The following is a 19,405-nucleotide window of genomic DNA, read 5'->3' on the forward strand; positions in this document are numbered from 1 at the left end:
CCTCTGTCCATGGGATTTTCCAGGCCAGAATACTAGAGTGGGTTGCCATTTCCTTCTCCAAATAGTAACTGTGGTCATTTTTAAATATGAAAACTCAGTGAGAATTCTCTGGAGAAATTATTCAAACTTACTGTATGGTTTGAATATTTGATTAAGGGATTCAAATATTAAGGGATTGATTTGATTTGAATCAGTGTTTGAACTGGTGTTTTTGCTATTCAGTTGCTGAATTGTGTTGGGTTTAGTGACCCTGTGGACTGTAGCCCGCCAGGCGCCTCTGTCCATGTACTTCTCCAGGCAAGAAGCCTAGTGTGGGTAGCCATTCCCTCACCAGGGGATCTTCTGGCCCAGGGATTGAACTTGTATCTCCTGCATTGGCAGGTGGATTCTTTACCCCTAAGCCACCAGGGAAGCCCCAGTTCACCCTGGAAGAACTTTATTCCTCACTGTACTTTCTGTCCCACTGTTTCTCTTGGTTTTCCCTGAACTTTGACATCTTTAATTTTTAGCTAATTTAATTTTTTGTCTTTTATCCATTTTGTTTTTCTAGACGTTACAGTGGGTGTTTTGGCCTGACACTACTTATTAGACTGTTGGTTGAAAAGAAAGTCCACTGGCCTTCCTAAGTTTTAATAATTGATTTCAACATAAATATTTGAATAGAGGCCAATTCATAGTTTGGTGATGACTTGTAATCACAACCTAATTTCTCTGCTTTGTAAGTTTTTCTTTTTATTAATGAAAACAGGCATATTTTTCTTAGATGCAGCACTATATTAGCATTGTATGTTACATTAATATACATTGGCTTTATTAATTTTAGCCTTTGGGAAACTTGAGTTTCTAAAATCAGAACGTTGGTTGTCAACTTTTACCTAGGAAAAGATATACAGCTCAACTGCTCTGCTCTGCTGAATGAAAAGGATATAATTTACTGGAACACCTGGAGAAAAAATGGAAAGGATCCTAATGTACATGAAGGGGAAGTGACGAGAATTAGGTATGGCTATGTGATATATTGTTGTTGTTCAGCTACTAAGTCGTGTCTGAGTGTTTTGCAACCCCATGGGCTGTAGCCCGCCAGACTCCTCTGTCCATGGGATTTGCCAGGCAAGAATACTGGAGTGGGGTGCCATTTCCTAATTTAGGAGACCTACCCAGACCAAGAATCAAACCCACATCTCCTGCATTGGCAGGTGGGATCTTTACCACTGAGCCACCAGGGAAGCCCCTGGATCATATATATATATGAGATCAAAACACCAGACTCCTGAAAGACTGATAGGATGCTTGGGATGAATTTAACTTATAATTATAACTTATATATTTTATAATTATAATTCTCATATCTAAGCTGATGAATGATGCAGAAATTTATTGCTGAGGTCTAAGTTAGAAAGAGAAGGTCGGGACTTCCCTGGCAGTCCAGGGGTCAAGTCTGCATGCTTCCAATGCAGGGGGTGTGAGTTTATTCCCTGATCAGGGAGCTAAGATCCTGCATGCCATGTGGTGTAGTCAAAAAAGAAAAAGAAGGTCAGTGAGGCTTATTAGCACTGCCTTACGGAATTAGCTTTTGGTGAGTCAGGATCTGATGGGGGTGAAGACTTTACCTCCACCATCTTATGGAAGAGTGATTAACTAGGCCACTGTCGTATGAGCTTTGAACATTGTGTTAAATGCTTTGATTTTACGAATGTGCCAGAGAAAAGGCCACATCAGGAGACTGGGGCATGTACAAGCCACTCTGGGCCCCTTGAGTGCACTCTGGACCCTTATTGCATGCCTGGCTGTGTTGCCTATGTGTCACCGTGGGGCCAGCTGGGTGTCCGTAGGTGACGCAGTGCATCATCAGCACCTCTCTCTGAGAATCCTGGAACACCCCCAGCCACAGGCAGGCCATCTATTAATACCACTTCCTCTCCAGATCTGCCCCCTGTACTTCCCCCTACACACTTTTCTTTGTTCTCTTGTTGGAAATTATGGAAACGAGGAGAACTAAAAATCGTGAAGATGCAGCACTATTTATAATAGCCAGGACATGGAAGCAACCTAGATGTCCATCAGCAGACGAATGGATAAGAAAGCTGTGGTACATATACACAATGGAGTATTACTCAGCCATTAAAAAGAATACATTTGAATCAGTTCTAATGAGGTGGATGAAACTGGAGCCTATTATACAGGGTGAAGTAAGCCAGAAAGAAAAACACCAGTACAGTATACTAATGCACATATATGGAATTTAGAAAGATGGTAATGATAACCCTGTATGCGAGACAGCAAAAGAGGCACAGATGTATAGAACAGTCTTTTGGACTCTGTGGGAGAGGGAGAGGGTGGGATGATTTGGGAGGATGGCATTGAAACATGTATAATATCATATAAGAAACGAATCACCAGTCCAGGTTCAATGCAGGATACAGGATGCTTGGGGCTGGTGCACTGGGATGACCCAGAGGGATGGGATGGGGAGTGAGGTGGGAGGGGGTTCAGGATGGGGAACACGTGTACACCCGTGGCAGATTCTTGTTGATATATGGCAAAACCAATACAATATTGTAAAGTAATTAGCCTCCAATTAAAGTAAATAAATTTAAATTAAAAAAAAAAACGAAGGAAAAAAAAATCGCGACGATGGAGAGAGCCATTTGAAGACAGTTTTGTGAGTGTGAGGGGATATCTTCACTGGCCATGAGCTACGCTGACATAGACACTGCCTCCTGCTCTTTAGGGATAGTTCAGAGCTTCTTTGTATAGCATTCCTTATAGTGATTATCTTTATTTTTTTTTAGGGTGGTCCAACTAATCAATTATATTTGCTTTTTAAAAATTTTTATTGGAGTGTAGTTGCTTTACACTGTTGTGTTGGTTTCTACTGTACAACAAGCTGAATCAGCGATATATATGTACATATATATATGATTCTCTTTCTTAAGGGTGAGAATTAAGGGATTTTCTCAGGTCCAGGAGGGTTTCCAAAGATTGTTAGGTGAAAATGATGACTCAAGAAAACACTGATTTAAAGGACTAATCACGTACCCCCTGACATTTGTTGTTGGTCGACTGACATTGACCATAGTAATTATGGCAGCCTTTTCCCGTCAGTGTCCATTAATGGAAATTAGAAACACAGTAAGAGCAGATAGAAAAACCCAACAGGGTGGTTAGGTGTAAATATCTAGGAGGCAGCGTTACTGCAAAACGTTCCAAATGGCGTATAGTTTAATACTTAAATGTCCTATATTAAAGAACATGAGTTTGAGTAAACTCTGGGAGATGGTGAAGGACAGGGAAGCCTGGTGTGCTGTGGTCCTACTGCCCATGGGGTTGCAAAAGAGTTGGACATGACTGAGTGACTGAACAGCAGCAACAAAGGAATGGTTATACTGTATTAAAACAAAACACACTGAACCTATGACCATTTACTCATTTTTGCCTGCACCTGCCTTTGTGGGATCTTAGTTCTCTGACCTAGAATCAAACCAGCACCTCCTAAAGTGGAAGTGCTCAATCTTAACTGCTGGACCACCTGGGAAGTCCCTCTACGGCCATTTCAATGCTTCTGAATGGTTTGGAGTCATTACCATCATTATTAAGGTAATTGTACACTCGGGTTTTAGTGAGTCATGGTCCTGAGGTGTCTGTCACCTTAGCTGCATTTTTTAGTTTTTCCTGCTTTTTTTATACACACACACACACACACACACACACACTTGTTTGTGGATTTTACACTGATGTTGAAAGAAAGATGAAAGTGTTAGTCGTTCAGTTGTGTTTGACTCTTTGTGACCCCATGGACTCTTTACACCAGGCTCCTCTGTCCATGGAATTCTCCAGGCAAGAATACTGAAGTGGGGTGCCATTTCCTCCTCTAGGGGATCTCCACAACCCAGGGGCCAAACCAAGGTCCTCCCACATTGCAGGCAAATTCTTTACCGTATGAGCCACCAGGGAAGCTATTTCTGGTTTGGTGACTTCTGTAGAGAATTTGGTTCTAAAATGAAACAGAGAGTTGGAGGCTGCTGCGGGTCCCATGTCCAGCTGCTGGAGGCCTGGCAGGTGAATGACTATACTTGGGAGTGCTGGTTGACCCCAAGCCTATAGAGCCTGCCACTGGCAAGAGGCAGATATCAAGAGCATTTGCCTTGTATCAAAGACAGGACATCTTGAGTCCTTTCAGAAAAGAAAGACAGTTGGCTGTGTTGGTGGTCTCTGGTCATTTTCTGACACTTTCTGAGCAGCTTAACTGGTATTTCTCATGTGCTTGGAGGATGTCTGAAAATAGTATTGTGTTTTAACTTAAATGCAGAACAAAATAAGAGTTATCATTAGGATTGTGAGGACAAGCTTGACATGCATCTGTATCTGTACTAATGATTCGCAGCCCTGTCACTGCTGGCAGAGACTTCACGGTGGGAGGGACACTGAATAGTCGGGACAGGAGGAATGGATGAAACACAGGCACACCTTGGAGCTATTGTGGGTTTGGTTCCAGACTACCACCATAAAGCAAATACCGCAATAAAGTGAGTCCCATGAATTTTTTGGTTTCCCAGTGCACGTGAAATTATTTACACTATATACTGTGGGCTTCCCCAGTGACTCAGTGGTAAAGAATCTAGGAGATGCAGGAGACGCAGGTTTGATTTCTGGATTGGGAAGATCCCCTGGAGAAGGAAATGGCAACCTACTCCAATATTCTTACCTGGGAAATTGCATGGACAGAGGAGCCTGGCGGGCTACAGTCCATGGGGTCGCAAAAGAGTCGGATACAACTGAGCGACTGGGCGTGTACTGTACTCTATTAAGTGTGTAATGGCATTAAATGTAAAAAACAATATCCATACCTTATTTAAAAATACTTGATGGCTAAAATAAATGCCCAAACCATTACAATAGTAGCATTGAAGATCGCTGATCACAGATTCCCTAATAAATATAATGATAATGAAAAAATGTGAATTTCTGAGAATTACCAAAATGTGACACAGAGACATAAAGTGAGCAAATGCTGTTGGGAAAATGGCACCCAGAGACTTGCTTGATACACCTTGAATTTGTAAAAAGTGCAATATCTGCAAAGTGCAATAAAGCAAAGTTCAGTAAAATGAAGTATGCCTGTAATTGAGAGAGAAAATATTTTCTCGTATTTTTAACTGAACACCGTCGTCTTCCAGGCATTTAGTTCTAGGCAGCACCTGCCCCAGATGGTCTCAGGAAGACTGACATCCCCAGGGAGCAGGCAGCTCACACTTGAACAGAACTCACCAGAAAGCGAAGATCTCTGAAGTCCACAGAGCATTGCTTTTTACAGATGTATTTGCGCAAACAGATTCCTCTCTCATGGGTCATGTCGCTGGTAACGACACATAGCCTATTGCTAAATCATGTTCCTCTCTTACAGGACGTCAGAAGGCAAATGGCTTGCTTCCACAATACTGAGGATTGAGAACGTAAATACAAGAAATCTAAACTTTTCATACAATTGCACTGCGGTCAATGAGGGAGGCATCGACACCAAAAGCTTCCTCTTGCTGCTAAAAGGTGTGAGGAATTTTATTTTTGGAAGTCGGTGCAAACCTAGACTGCTACAGCTGAGAGGCCCGTCATAACTCATCACTTCCTCACCTCACATACCAAGAACCAGGCTCCTGAGAGGTGAAGGGCTTGACTTTTCACAGGCGTCCAGTGGGAGCACTGGTCTCAGCTCACTGCTGTCCCTCATAATATAACGTTAAGCGACAAAGAGTGATCACCATGTGGGTCCAATTAAGTAAATGTTTTCAGGGAAAAAAGAAAATCTAGAAGGAAATGTACTAGCATGTTGGCAGTGGCCATGGCCACACTGTGGAATGGTTATTACAAATTATTCTATTGGGGTTTCCCTGTGGTCTGGTGATTGGGACTCCAAACTTCCAATGCAGGGGGTGTGGGTTCGGTTCCAGCATAAGATTCCTCATGCTGTGTAGCCAAAAAATTAAAATAAAGAAAAAATACAATGTGCAACTTTAAAAGTTTTGAACAGATTTATTAAAAAGAATTATTCTGTCCTTTATGACAGAATAATTTAATTTAACCTTTATGGGTTATGTTGTCCATAATGAGCATAAACTCAACCCATCTAGGAAAGGTAACTTGTTTTCTCAAAGGACATTTTCATATAAAAATATGCAAAAGTTCTCAGAGCTGAGGGCCAGGTAATGTGCTCACTACTTATTTGTAATATTTAACCCACCTTCAAAGCAGCAGTCCTGTATGTGAAGGAGAAAATACTAGCTTCATTGCTGTCCTGTGTGTACAGATAAAACACTAAGAGTTGAGGGTATCAGTGACTTTCTCTAGGACACAGAATAGGTGCTGGATCCAGGCTGAAGCCCACATGCCCTCGCCTGGGCACTCAGTCTCTCAAGGTTACCAGGGAGTAAGCGGGTGGGGGAGGGGCAAATCGGAAGTTTGGGATTGACATATACACAGCGCTGTATATAAAACAGAGAACAAATGAGGATCTACTGTATAACATAGGGACCTCTACTCAGTATTCTATAATGGTCTATGTAAGAAAAGAATCTGAAGAAGAGTGAATTTATGCCCACACATAACAGACTCACTTTGCTGTGCATCTGAGACTGGGATAGCAGTGTAAATCAACTGCGCTTCAATTAAAATACAGTGTCCTTTGCAGAGACATGGCTGCGGCTAGAGAGTGTCATACCGAGCGAAGTCAGAAAGGGAAAAACGAATACCGTATATGCATATGTGTGCAACGTAGAAAAACGGTGTGGATGCTCCTACTCGCAGAGCGGAAATAGAGACACAAACGTAGAGAACAAATTATGGGTACCCAGGGGGAAGTGGGGGGTTGGGATGGACACATAGAGACTAATGAGATAGATGACTAATGAGGACATACTGCAGAGCACGGAGAACTCTGCTGAACGCTTTGTGGTGAGCTGAATGGGAAGGAAGCCCATTCGGGAGGGGGTACATGTGTGGCCGATTCATTTGGCTGTACAGTAGAAACTAGCACCACATTGTAAATCAGCAAAAATTAATTAAAAATAAATAAAAATTAATCTTAAAAGATTCCACGCCTTCACAATATGTTCCCAGCCCACTAACTGAGATTTATGTGTGGGTCCTTCTGCATTTTGCCCCGGTGTCTCAGCATCCTAGAAATCTGACTTCCTTGGGTAGAAACAGATTCTCAGTTCACATCTCTGTATAATACCCTTGTACACATTTCTATGGAGCAAAAAGATCACCACAGGAGACTAAGGGCAGGAGTTCAGAGTAACTGGATAGACAAGTTGATTTGTGTTAAAGGTAAAAAAAAAACTGACCACAGCAATATGACGGTGAAAGACTCTAATGAAATTTCCCTGACTGATTTTCCCATTTTCTTTTTCTTTCTAGAAGACATGGTTGACATCCCAGGCCACGTCTTCACTAGAGGAATGATCGTAGCTGTCGTGATCTCAGTGGTGGTTGTCTGCCTTGTGACCATGGGTGTCATTTATAGAGTTGACTTGGTTCTATTTTATAGACATTTCATGGGAAGAGACGAAACCTTAACAGGTAATGAATGTCATAATGCTGGGATCTCTTATCTTACAGTTTCATTAAGAAGCTATGAATTAATCTTCACCTTATGTTGATTATATTGTTGGGTTAATGGTAGTAGTGGAGAAGGCAATGGCAACCCACTCCAGTACTCTGGCCTGGGAAATCCCATGGATGGAGGAGCCTGGTGGGCTACAGTCCATGGGGTCGAGAAGAGTCGGACACGGCTGAGCGACTTCACTTTCACTTTTCACTTTCTTGCATTGGAGAAGGAATGGCAACCCACTCCAGTATTCTTGCCTGGAGAATCCCAGGGATGGGAGCCTGGTGGGCTGCTGTCTATGGGGTCACACGGAGTTGGACACGACTGATGTGACTTAGCAGCAGCAGCAATGGCAGTAGAGGTTTTCCATAAGAAAAATTGATCTGACGAATCATCTGCTGTGGATGTTGTCTGTGCCACTTTTTCTTGTGCTTACTTACCTGTTGTCAAAAATTATTCTCTAATGGTTTCATGCATGTATGCTGTGTCCTTCTAAATGTGCTGTGACGTGTTCTTGCCCAAGGACTGTGTGTCTGAATGTCATTGCTCACACACCATCTGGTGCCTTACACAAAGTGCACACTCAGTTAAAGTCATTTAAATTGAGTTGAGTTGTATCATGGTTCATTATTTAAACCCAGCAAAGGAGGCTGCATGATGGACTTGCAAGAACCTTGAACTCCATACCACATGACCTGAGTTCCAGTCCCCTAGCTCTGCTATTTTTTTATCTGCTCCTCCTTCTATCTGGGGACTGTGGTTTCTCAGTTTTCCTAATTTTGAAGGTGATCAGAGGTCCTCAAGATTCAAAATAGAGGGGCTTCCCTGGTGATCCAGTGGCTAAGACTCCACGCTCCCAATGCAGGGGCCCCGGGTTTGATCCGGGTCTGGGAACTAGATTCCACATGCTGCAGCTAACAAAAGACATTCTGAGTGTCACTACTAAAAAGAAACCCCACATGCCACAGTGAAGAGCCCAAGGGCTGCAAATAAGGCCCAGGGCAGCCAAATAAAGAGATAATTTTTTTTTTATTTAAAATAGTTACCAAATTAGAAAGGTATGGGTATAATCCACTGCACTTGCTTTTATATCTGTGTGTGTGTGTGTGTGTGTGTGTGTGTGTGTAGCACATACATAGCTCAAAATATTAAAACTCTTAGAAATGATACGTACATGTTCGTCCAACGCCTGTTTCCCGCCTCATCTCCTATTGGTAATATATTCAAATGAATGTTAATAATATAGAATCATATTTTACTCCTATTTGAAAGACAGATCTTGCCATGCTCTACACCTATTCTGAACTTTGTTTTATTGTATCTTGGATACCCTTCCATCTTAGTTTATAAAGCCTCTCGTTTTTTCGGGTTGCACAATGTTTTATTTCTATGAATGCACCTTTGTTTATTGAGTCACCACTTGATGGACACTCGGGTTTCTTACAACCTTCCATTATTGCAGAAGTGATGTAGTGGAGAACTTAGTATAGTCATCATTTCGTTTGTGTGCAGTGTAACTGAAGGGAAACTCCCTAAAGGAGAATAACTAGAAATGGAGATGTGGATACAGTTGGTTTGATGTACACTCCATCGTGTCCAACTCTCTAGCCCCGTGGACTGTAGCCCGCCAGGCTCCTCTGTCCATGGAATTTTCCAGGCAAGAATGCTGGAGTCAGCTGCCATTTCCTACCCCAGGGGATCTTCCCAGGCCAGGAATCAAACTTATGTCTCTTGCATCTCCTGCATTGGCCGGTGGATTCGTTTACCATTAAGTCACCTGGGAAGCCCAGTAGAATCACTGACTCTTACTTATACTGAGAGATAGCTGTATTTCACAACAACCTAAGAGTTATGCAAGGGACCCACTTACTGATTAAATTCAGAAGTAGCTCTGTTTCTGCCAACTTTTCTTACCTTTGATATGCATGTGAATTCTGCAATTTTTACCAAATGTTCAGTCTTTTGTATGTGCTCTATTCCTCAAAGCAGTTGCTCTAAACCAAAGATAAGTTCTGATTTGAACTGCTGAACCAGGATGCTAGAGGCAGAATTGAAGAATCTTTTCCCAGAGACAGAAAGGGTTGTTTTGTGAGCCTGGATGCTGCTGAAGATATTGGGCTGGGTTGTTGAGCATAAGTGATACTCAATATAAAGAACATGGACCAAGAATGCTTTTACCCTATTCTTTTGAAGTAGAGAAGCCAATAATATTTAGCCTTAAACTCAGTAGCAAATTCATTCACCCCAGTAATGTACGCAAGCATAAATCTAATTCCTCTAGCATCTAACCAAATGTCATGGGATAAGGTAGACCTTTTTACACCTACTCCCCCTTCTTCCTCTACTGACCCCAACTAACATCATATCCATGGAGATCTCTGCTCACTCTTAGACCAAGTTTTTTTTGTTTATTTGTTTGTTGTTTCGTTTACACTGTCTTGTAGCTGCTAACATTATTTGTCAGCTTTTCCAAGATGTTGCCTGTGTCCACTCTGTCTTCTCAAATAGATTGGATGAAAGCAGAAGAGAGAAATGTGTATTATTTTTCAGTCACCCAGTTAGTAGAACAGTCTTTATTGTTTGCTGACACAGTCTCCTTGAACATTGCTTTCCTATCCAGAATTAAGTAGGAGCAAATGTCATCAATGAAAACCTATAATAGAACAGAAGCTTTTCTATTGCTGTCTAAAGCATCATAGACCATGTAGCATGTGTTCCTATAGCATATGATTTCAATCATCTCCAGTCACTTCGTTCCATTCTCCAGGGTAAATACTCAGCTTTGTTTTTATTCTCACTTTCAGGGGGTGGTTTTGAGGGTAGATTCAGATGGCAGTAGAATTAAATGATATTAATAGCAGTAGAATAAGCCAAGGTAAGATTTGCTCCCGGATCCTGGAGAGAACATATTTGGGCTCCTTGACCTTCTATTTTCTTTAAATTTCTTTAATGCCCTAACCTAAAGTTTGTAGTCCTTCCAGTTATGGCTTTTTGGAGGCCTGGTCTAGAACTTGAACTCTTCATCTGTTTTCACAGGTCTCTGTGTCAAGAGACCTTTTTGGTGTCAAACAATGGGACTTTTAATGTACATGCTTAGGAAACATTTGCCAGTTGACTACTTGATTCCCATACAAGGTCTGAGTATGTTATTTTTTTGTTGGCCTATAATAATAACTGAGTGTATTCCTTGTTGACAACTTCAAAAGTCAGAGATAAAGAGTGATGCATGAAAAACATGGAACCAAAGGATATTTGAGGGACCTTATGCATTACCTAGTTTAAACATTCTTGTTTTATTTTAAAATTTGTTTTCTATCAAAAATATTTTATTCTTTTATTTAATAGCTTCATCGAGGTATAATCAATATATGAAGAACTGCACAGATTTTTTTATTGGAGTATAATTGCTTAACAGTGCATTAGTTTCTGCTGTACCACAAAGTGAATCAGCTCTATGTATACATAGGTCCCTTCCCTCTCGGACCGCTCTCCACCAACAAGCCCCCCGCCCCCGCGACATCCCATCCCCCTAGGTCATCACAGAGCACCAAGCTGAGCTCCCTGTGCTCTCCAGCAGCTTCCCACTAGCCATCTGTTTCACACATAGTCATGTATGTAATTTAATGTCTACACTGTGTCGGACTGATGTGTTTGAATATGAGGATGCTCTATTTGACTTTTCTCTTTCAGTGATTCCATTCCCACCTTCCGGGGCTTTCACTCAAGTCTTTAGTTAAATAAAGCCTTGTTTTCACACTAATGAAAGGGGTCAACCTTATCTCCTAGATGGAAAAACATATGATGCTTTTGTGTCCTACCTGAAAGAGTGTCAGCCCGAGCATGGAGAGGAGCACGCGTTTGCTGTGGAGACTTTGCCCAGGGTGTTGGAGAAACATTTTGGGTATAAGTTATGCATATTTGAAAGAGATGTGGTTCCTGGAGGAGGTAAGAAAGGGAATACCAGATAGAAAACTAGTGGAAGGGGACTTCCCTGGCAGTCCGGTCATTAAAACTCCTAGCTTCCAATACAGGAGGTGTGGGTTCAATCCCTGGTCGGGGAACTAAGATCCCACATGCTGTGAGGTGAGGCCAAATAAGTAAATACACATTAATAATAAATAAACACAGTACATCCAATTTTAAAAGAAGGCCTTAAAAAATAAGGAAAATTAGTGGAGATGGTTTTTAAAAGATGAATAGCTTACCTTATAAAAGGCTCTCCTGTTTGCTTAAAAATGAAAGAAAAGTGAAAGTGAAAGTCACTCAGTCATATCCAACTCTTTGTGACCCCATGGACAGTCCAGTCCATGGAATTCTCCAGGCCAGAATACTGGAGTGGGTAGCCGTTCCCCTGTAAACCAGAAATGATGAGCAACCTGTACTCCTTCCAAGTGTGGCCTCTGGGGAGCCTGGTCCAGAACTTGAACTCTTCCTCTTGCTTCAGAGGTCTCTGACTCTGGAGAAAGGGAGCAAGTGCTCCATTTTCAGAACCAGGGCCAGAATTGCTATTACAAAGCATTTAATAGACCAGAGTAAGGACTTACCCAGTGGCTCAGCAGTAAAGCATCTGCCGCCTGCCAGTCAGAAGATGCAGGTTCTATCCCTGGGTGGGGAAGATTCCCTGGAGGAGAAAATGGCAACTCACTCCAATATTCCTGCCTGGAGAATCCCATGGACACAGGAGCCTGTGGGTTACAGTCCATGGAGTCACAAATCATCAAACCTGACTGAGCACAGGATGAATCCCTCTTTTGATGGTATTTTGTATAGCAAAACCTAATAAAACTAATTTAATATGTGATTCTTTGGACTATAAATGCAGATTAATTCTTACCAAAAAATGTTTCTTCTTTATCGTGTTAACATTGTGAGAAAATTAAAGTAGAAATTAGGAGTAATGGTAAAGGTTAAATAAAATGAGATTGATGGTTCCTACCATATTTTGATTGTGAAATTCAAGTTTTAAATTAATATATGAATACAAATGGCTGTAACATGATACTAAAGCATATTACAGCTAAACTCAAAGAGATTTAGTAACACTTCCACATTTCCTCTGAAAGTCTTTCAGAGATTTGGAATCTGGTGTCAAATTATTATAGATGCTGCTGCTGCTAAGTCACTTCAGTCGTGTCTGAGTCTGTGTGACCCCATAGATGGCAGCCCACCAGGCTCCCCTGTCCCTGGGATTCTCCAGGCAAGAACACTGGAGTGGGTTGCCATTTCCTCCTCCAATGCATGAAAGTGAAAATTGAAAGTGAAGTCGCTCAGTCGTTCTGACTCTTAGCGACCCCAAGGACTGCAGCCTACCAGGCTCCTCCATCCGTGGGATTTTCCAGGCAAGAGTACTGGAGTGGGGTGCCATTGCCTTATAGATGCTAGTGCCTCACAAATGATGCAACACAAATGTCTTGATAGTTACCATCACTCATTCATTCATTCATCATTTGCTGAGCACCATCCTTGTGGCAAATTCTAAGTTGGGCATTTAGGATAGGGCAGGAAATAAGAAACAGTTGTGGGGACTTCCCGGTGGTCCAGTGGTTACGACTACACCTTCCAATGCAGGGAGTGCAGATTCCATCCCTGGTTTGGGAGCTAAGATCCCGTGCACCCAAAATGCAAAGTGTAAAACAGAACAATATTGTAACAAATTCAATAAAGACTTTAAAAATGGTCCACATCAAAAAAAAAAAAAGTCTTAAAAAAAGTGTTTTTTCCTTCCTAGGTTACAAATTAAGAAGGGAAAATGTTACACATTAGAAAGAGAAAATATTTTTAAATATCACATAACCTCTCTAAGGGATAACATACCAAACTGTCAGATGCATTCGACACTGTGATGCTTTGTGTGTCACTGCTTTGTATCCAAGGAGACACGCTGTCACAAAGTATTTCTTCTTGACTTTGCATCCATTTTATTATTAAATATTTCCATTATTTTCTAGGAAGCATTTAAATAACAGGTTTCTTCTTCACTCTTAAATAAAAATAAAGAATGCTTGTATTGTTGTTCAGTTACTTAGTCACGTCCATCTCTTTGGGACCCCATGAACTGCAGCATGCCAGGCTTCCCTGTCCTTCACTATCTCCCAGAGTTTGCTCAAACTCATGTCCAGACTCATGCCATCCAACCATCTCATCCTCTGTTGCACCCTTTTCCTCTTGCCCTCAATCTTTCCCAGCATCAGGGTCTTTTCCAATGAGTCGACTGAGTGGCCAAAGTATTTGGAGCTTCAGCTTCAGCGTCAGTCCTTCCAGTGAATATTCAGGGTTGATTTCCTTTAGAATGGACTGGTTTGATCTCTTTGCTGTCCAGGGGACTCTCAAGAGTCTTCTCCAGCACCACAGTATGAAAGTATCAATTCATAATTAGTTCAGGTTAGAACCTCAGTCTTCGAAGGGCTGGATCTAGAACAGAGGTTGGCAGTCTGTCAACCACAGGGCAGCTCCAGTCCTTGAAGCAGCCACACACATTTGCTCCTGTGTTGTCTGTGGCTGCTTTTGAGCTAATCAGCAGAGTTGAATAGCTGTGACAAAGACAGTATGACCTGCCAAGGCTGAAATATTTACCATCTGGCCCCTTACAGAAAAGGTTTATCAACCTGTGGTCTGGAATAATGGCAGTGTTGTGGGTTTTTTTTTTTTTTAATATTTCAATTAGTATTTTAGCCTGTTCTTCCATGCGTGTAAAGAGGCAGGATGGTGTCATGGTTAGGAATAGACACTCTGGAACCAGACCACGTGGGGTCAGATTCCAGTTCTGCCATTTATCAGCTGTGTGACTCTGGGCAAGTTACTGAACCACTCTGTGCTTTGGTTTCCTCCTCTGTAAAATGAGGGTGATTACAGTACTTTCTTCATAGGATCATTGTGCTGATTAAAGGAGTTCATATACGCAACATGTTTAGAAGAAGGTATGGCACAGAGTTGGAAAAAGAAGTAACAATGCACTCCATTATTCTTGCCTAGGAAGCCCCGTGGATAGAGGAGCCTGGTGGGCTACACCCATGGGGTCTCAGAATCGGATGTTACTGAGCACACACACACCGGGCACAGAATAAGGCTAAGGAGGTATTCATTATCTTTGTGCAGTTGATTGCTTCTTTAAATGCAGGGGGTGTGAGTTCTATCCCTGGGCAGGGAACTAAGATCCCACATGCCACACAGCCAAAAAAAAAAAAAATTAGTTAAAAAAATAGGCATATAAAACTGAGAATGACCTACTTTAAACTTTATTAGTGAAGCTGAGTTAAATAATACAAAATAGGACTGTGCAACATGATTTTTATCTCCTGTCCACCCTTTTGGTTTTCTTAAATTAACCTGCCACCTCTTATATTTTCAGCTGTTGTTGATGAAATCCATTCATTGATAGAGAAAAGCCGAAGACTGATCATTGTTCTCAGTAAAAGTTATATGTCTAGTGAAGTCAGGTATGAACTTGAAAGTGGACTCCATGAAGCACTGGTGGAAAGGAAAATTAAAATCATCTTAATTGAATTTACACCTGTCGGAGACTTCAGATTTTTGCCTCAATCACTGAAGCTTTTGAAATCCCACAGAGTTCTGAAGTGGAAGGCAGATAAGTCTCTGTCTTATAACTCAAGGTTCTGGAAGAATCTTCTTTATCTGATGCCTGCAAAAGCAGTCAAACCCTGCAGAGATGAGTCAGAAGTCTTGCCTGTTCTTTTGAAGTCCTAATCTTCAGAAAAGCTGAGCAGAAGAAAGAGCTCTTGACAGTCTGAGGACTGAGTGTCTGAGCCTGTGGATAACAGAGGGCATTATTCAAATATTTAACTCTACTCTGTGAACATCTTACTCACAGACTGAAGATGAACTTGGCATTTAGGTTGCCAGGGATAAGACTAAACATTCATCTATGGCCGGGGACTTCCACTGTTTGTGTGCTTAGTCGCTCAGTCACGTCTGACTCTTTGTGACCCCATGGACTGTACCCCACCAGGCTCCGCTGTCCATGGGGATTCTCTAGGCAAGAATATGGAGTGGGGTGCCATGTCCTCCTCCAGGGGATCTTCCCAACTCAGGGATCGAACCCAGGTCTCCCACATTGCTTGCATATTGTTTGCCATCTGAACCACCAGTGAAGCCCAAGAATACTGGAGTGGGTATCCTATCCCTTCTCCAAGGGAACTTCCCAACCCAGGAATCAAACCAAATCTATTATAGGCAGGTTCTTTACCAACTGAGCTACCAGCGAAGTCCCTGAGCTCCCAGAAGACTGGGGAGCTCAACAGAAATGTGTCTCCTGTTTCTCCTTCTATAACTGGATGCAGGCAGTCTGCTCAGGCACATGTTCAGCAACTGTGAGGTTGGATGTTGTTCAGTCACTCATTCGTGTCTGGTTCTTTGTGACCCCATGGACTGTAGCCCACTAAGCCTCCCTGTCCTTCACTATCTCCCGGAGTTTGCTCAGACTCATGTCCATTGGATCAATGATGCCATCCAACCATCTCATCCTCTGATATGAGGCTGGACATGGCACAAATAACTTAGGCCTTAAAATAAGGGCAGGTTTTAAGAGCTTTTTAATGCTAAAAGTTGAGCTAAAGGATTTTAAGTTTACCTTGTGGTATTGCCTATGTAGTGGGTGACACAGGAACTGGAATGGAGTCTCTCCCAGCTCTCGCAAGAGCTGCTACCTCTACACACCTCAGTGCCTGGGATTGGCTGGGGATGGGGTGGCAGGGCTGTGTGCAGGGCGAGGTATGAGGTTTGAGCTATTGTAACAGTGTTTCAACCTCAGGGCATCCTTAATTATCCTTACTACAGTTGCAGGCCTACAGTTGAAATCCCACTAAGATGCTACAGAGGGCTTGCTTAATTGGACCTATTTGTGGAAATTTCTTAAAAAGGAACTGCAAACAACCTTTTATCTTTCATGCCAGATACAAATCATTTTCTGGTTTTTTTAAAAAACAGTCTCAGACATTTATTGATTTTGAATGTTTAGACATGGGATAGGGACCAGATCAAATTAGTTATTAAGCAGCCAAAAAATTGATGGTTACTTGCTCAATTTTTTTTTGAACCTTTTATTTTATATTGGGGTATAGCTGGTTAACAATGTTGTGATAGATTCAGGTGGACAGCAAAAGGACTCAGCCATACATACACACGTATTCATTCTCCCCTAAACTCACTTCCCATCCAGGCTAACATAGCACATAATGTTATATAACATTGAGCAGAGTTCGCTGTGCTGTCCAGGAGGACCTTGTTGGTTATGCATTTTTAATATACTTGCTCCATTTTTAAAAGGTTACAAATTTAAAATGCCCCTCAGCTCAGCAGTAAAATAAATCAGCCTACCAATTTATTTGATCGGAGAAGGCAATGGCATCCCACTCCAGTACTCTTGCCTGGGAAATCCCATGGATGGAGGAGCCTGGTAGGCTATAGTCCATGGGGTCGAGAAGAGTTGGACACAACTGAGCAACTTCACTTTCACTTTTCACTTTTCACTTTCCTGCACTGGAGAAGGAAATGGCAACCCACTCCAGTATGCTTGGAGAATCCCAGGGATGGGAGCCTGGTGGGCCGCCGTCTATGGGGTCGTACAGAGTCGGACACGACTGACGTGACTTAGCAGCAGCAGCAGCAGGATCAAACCTACCAAGGGAGACACAGGTTCCATCCCTGGGTCGGGAAGATCCCCTGGAGAAAGAAATGGCAGCCCACTCCAGTATTCTTGCTGGGAAATCCCATGAACAGAGGAGCCCAGTGGGCTACATTCCATGGGGTCTCAAAGAGACAAGACTGAGCACCCACGCACAGACCTCGGATGGAGGGCAAGGCTGGGGGTGTGCAGCCAAGACACTTGAACTGGATCCTGGGTTTACTATTACCATGACCTCTGGCATCTCCTCTGACTCACCTGTGATGAGTTTTCCTCATCAGTAAAATTAGAATTTACAAGAATTGTACAGGGGGACTAAATGAATAAATATAAATGAAGCACTTACATCAGTTACTGGCACGGAATTAACACTCTGTAAGTGTTGGTCCTGCCACTTTGCTATTAGTTGTTGCTTTTATTATTATTAGTTGCTAAGTCGTGTCTGACTCTCTGCAACCCCATGGACTGCAGCTTGCCAGGCTTCCCTTTCCTTCACTGTCTCCCTGAGTTTGCTCAAATTCAGGTCCATTGAGTCAGTGACTTGAGGATATTCGTTTATTCAGAGAAGCATAGAGGAAAAGCATATCCGTAGGATAAGCTTCATTGGAAAGGATATTTCTTCACTGGACATGTGCAACTTTCAATGTCTAAAGACATATATCTGTCTCCTTAAAGTGAACCCAGTCCTCTGGGCCTTTCTGATGGCCTTAGTGGTGATGGCTGGGCCTGAAAATCAGTGAGAGAGTGAGAGCTACCAGCCTTACAGAGAAAGGAAAGAGCTGGGTAAGCTTGGAAGCCTAGTTGGATATATGGGTGCAGTATGACAATTCCAAAAGAATTTAAAGCAGATACTGTTTAAAACAGCTGTGGTATTACTGTATATAAAATAGATGATCAGCTAGGACCTACAGTACAGGCCGGGAAACTCTATTCAGTATCCTCTAATGACCTATGTGGGAGAAGAATCTGAATGGATATATCGATACGGATACATGACTCACTTGGCTGTACACCTGAAACTAACACAACATTGTAAATCAATGATACTCCAACACAAAATAAAAAATTTAAAAAATTAAAGGCAACTTAAAAAATTAAATAGAACAGCTGTGGTAGATACTACTGAAAATCAAAAATAAGATTTTCAGTATAAGAAAGTGATCTAACTTTTGTAGCACTACTTACAACTTTGTATGCCAGTTGTATGGTTAAAAATGTAAAATGATTTAATTGCTAAGATTTATATGTGAAAATATATGGTCGTGAGAAATTTTATTCCTGTCATCATTATCTCTAACACACAGAATGATTTCCTTTCTTATTATGTTTCTTTAAATACATTAAATGGATTTTGTAGTAATGTGTTAAATGTATATATTAAATATGTGCTTTAAAACACATTAACGAACCATTGATGTTGTGCTTTTATTTTTGAAAAAATCTCAAAATCTTTTTCACTTATTTTAAAATTTCAGGAACTTCTCTGGCAGTCCAGTGGTTAGGACTTTGCCTTGCAATGCAGGGAGTTCGAGTTTAATTCCTGATCAGGGAGTTAAGATCCCATATATCTCTCAGCCAAGAAGTCAAACATAAAACAGAAACAATATTGTAACAAATTCAATAAAGACTTAAAAAAAATGTCAACCCCTCATTCTCAATGTGGATTTCCACCTCTTTGATAAGATGTGGGTCATTCACAATGAACATTTCCATCTATCTTTTTTTATGTCAAATTGCTTTGTACATACTTTCTCAGTTTCACCTTCCATCCAGGAGCCAAAACTGAGCTTACTGTCACAAGGCCACCCAATGCCCAGCAGGAATATCAGGTTATTCACATGCCAGTTAATTCACGTGCATATTTTAAAATGTAAGTGCAAACATTTCCAACCAGGACCAATAAGTAACTGGCTGATAAAATAATGTCATTCTCTTTTATGACTTCATATGTCCTTACATGTGGAGTCCGTCTCAGAAAATCAGAGATGAGTCCGCCACTTAAGATGTACAAAGAAACACTCCGTGTGTGTCCATTATGTGCTGGAAGTATTTACTAAATTATTCTGACAGTCTCTTAGAGCAGATGGTGGTTTAGTCACTAAGTCGTGTCCGACTCTCTGTGACCCCATGGACTGTAGCCCACCAGGCTCCTCTGCCCATGG

The 19,405-nt window shown here is 41.7% G+C and overlaps 1 protein-coding gene across 4 annotated transcripts in view; it reads left to right on the forward strand.

Moving 5' to 3' along the window:
- Nucleotides 1-18,637, forward strand: part of IL18R1 (interleukin 18 receptor 1) — a 36,615-nt gene extending 17,978 nt beyond the window's left edge. For 2 of the 4 annotated variants that reach the window (XM_061431789.1, XM_061431791.1), the window contains exons 7-11: nt 876-1,000; nt 5,405-5,544; nt 7,414-7,575; nt 11,390-11,548; nt 14,952-18,630. In XM_061431789.1, coding sequence (XP_061287773.1) covers nt 876-1,000; nt 5,405-5,544; nt 7,414-7,575; nt 11,390-11,548; nt 14,952-15,307 — 942 coding nt within the window. In that variant the 3' untranslated portion in view covers nt 15,308-18,630. Of the gene's footprint in view, nt 1-875; nt 1,001-5,404; nt 5,545-7,413; nt 7,576-11,389; nt 11,549-14,951 lie in introns of all 4 variants that reach the window. The other 2 variants (XM_061431792.1, XM_061431793.1) reach the window with 2 other exon arrangements.
- The last annotated feature ends 768 nt before the right edge of the window (nt 18,638-19,405 follow it).

Source organism: Bos javanicus, chromosome 11, assembly GCF_032452875.1.
Source record: "Bos javanicus breed banteng chromosome 11, ARS-OSU_banteng_1.0, whole genome shotgun sequence".
NCBI lineage: Eukaryota > Metazoa > Chordata > Mammalia > Artiodactyla > Bovidae > Bos > Bos javanicus.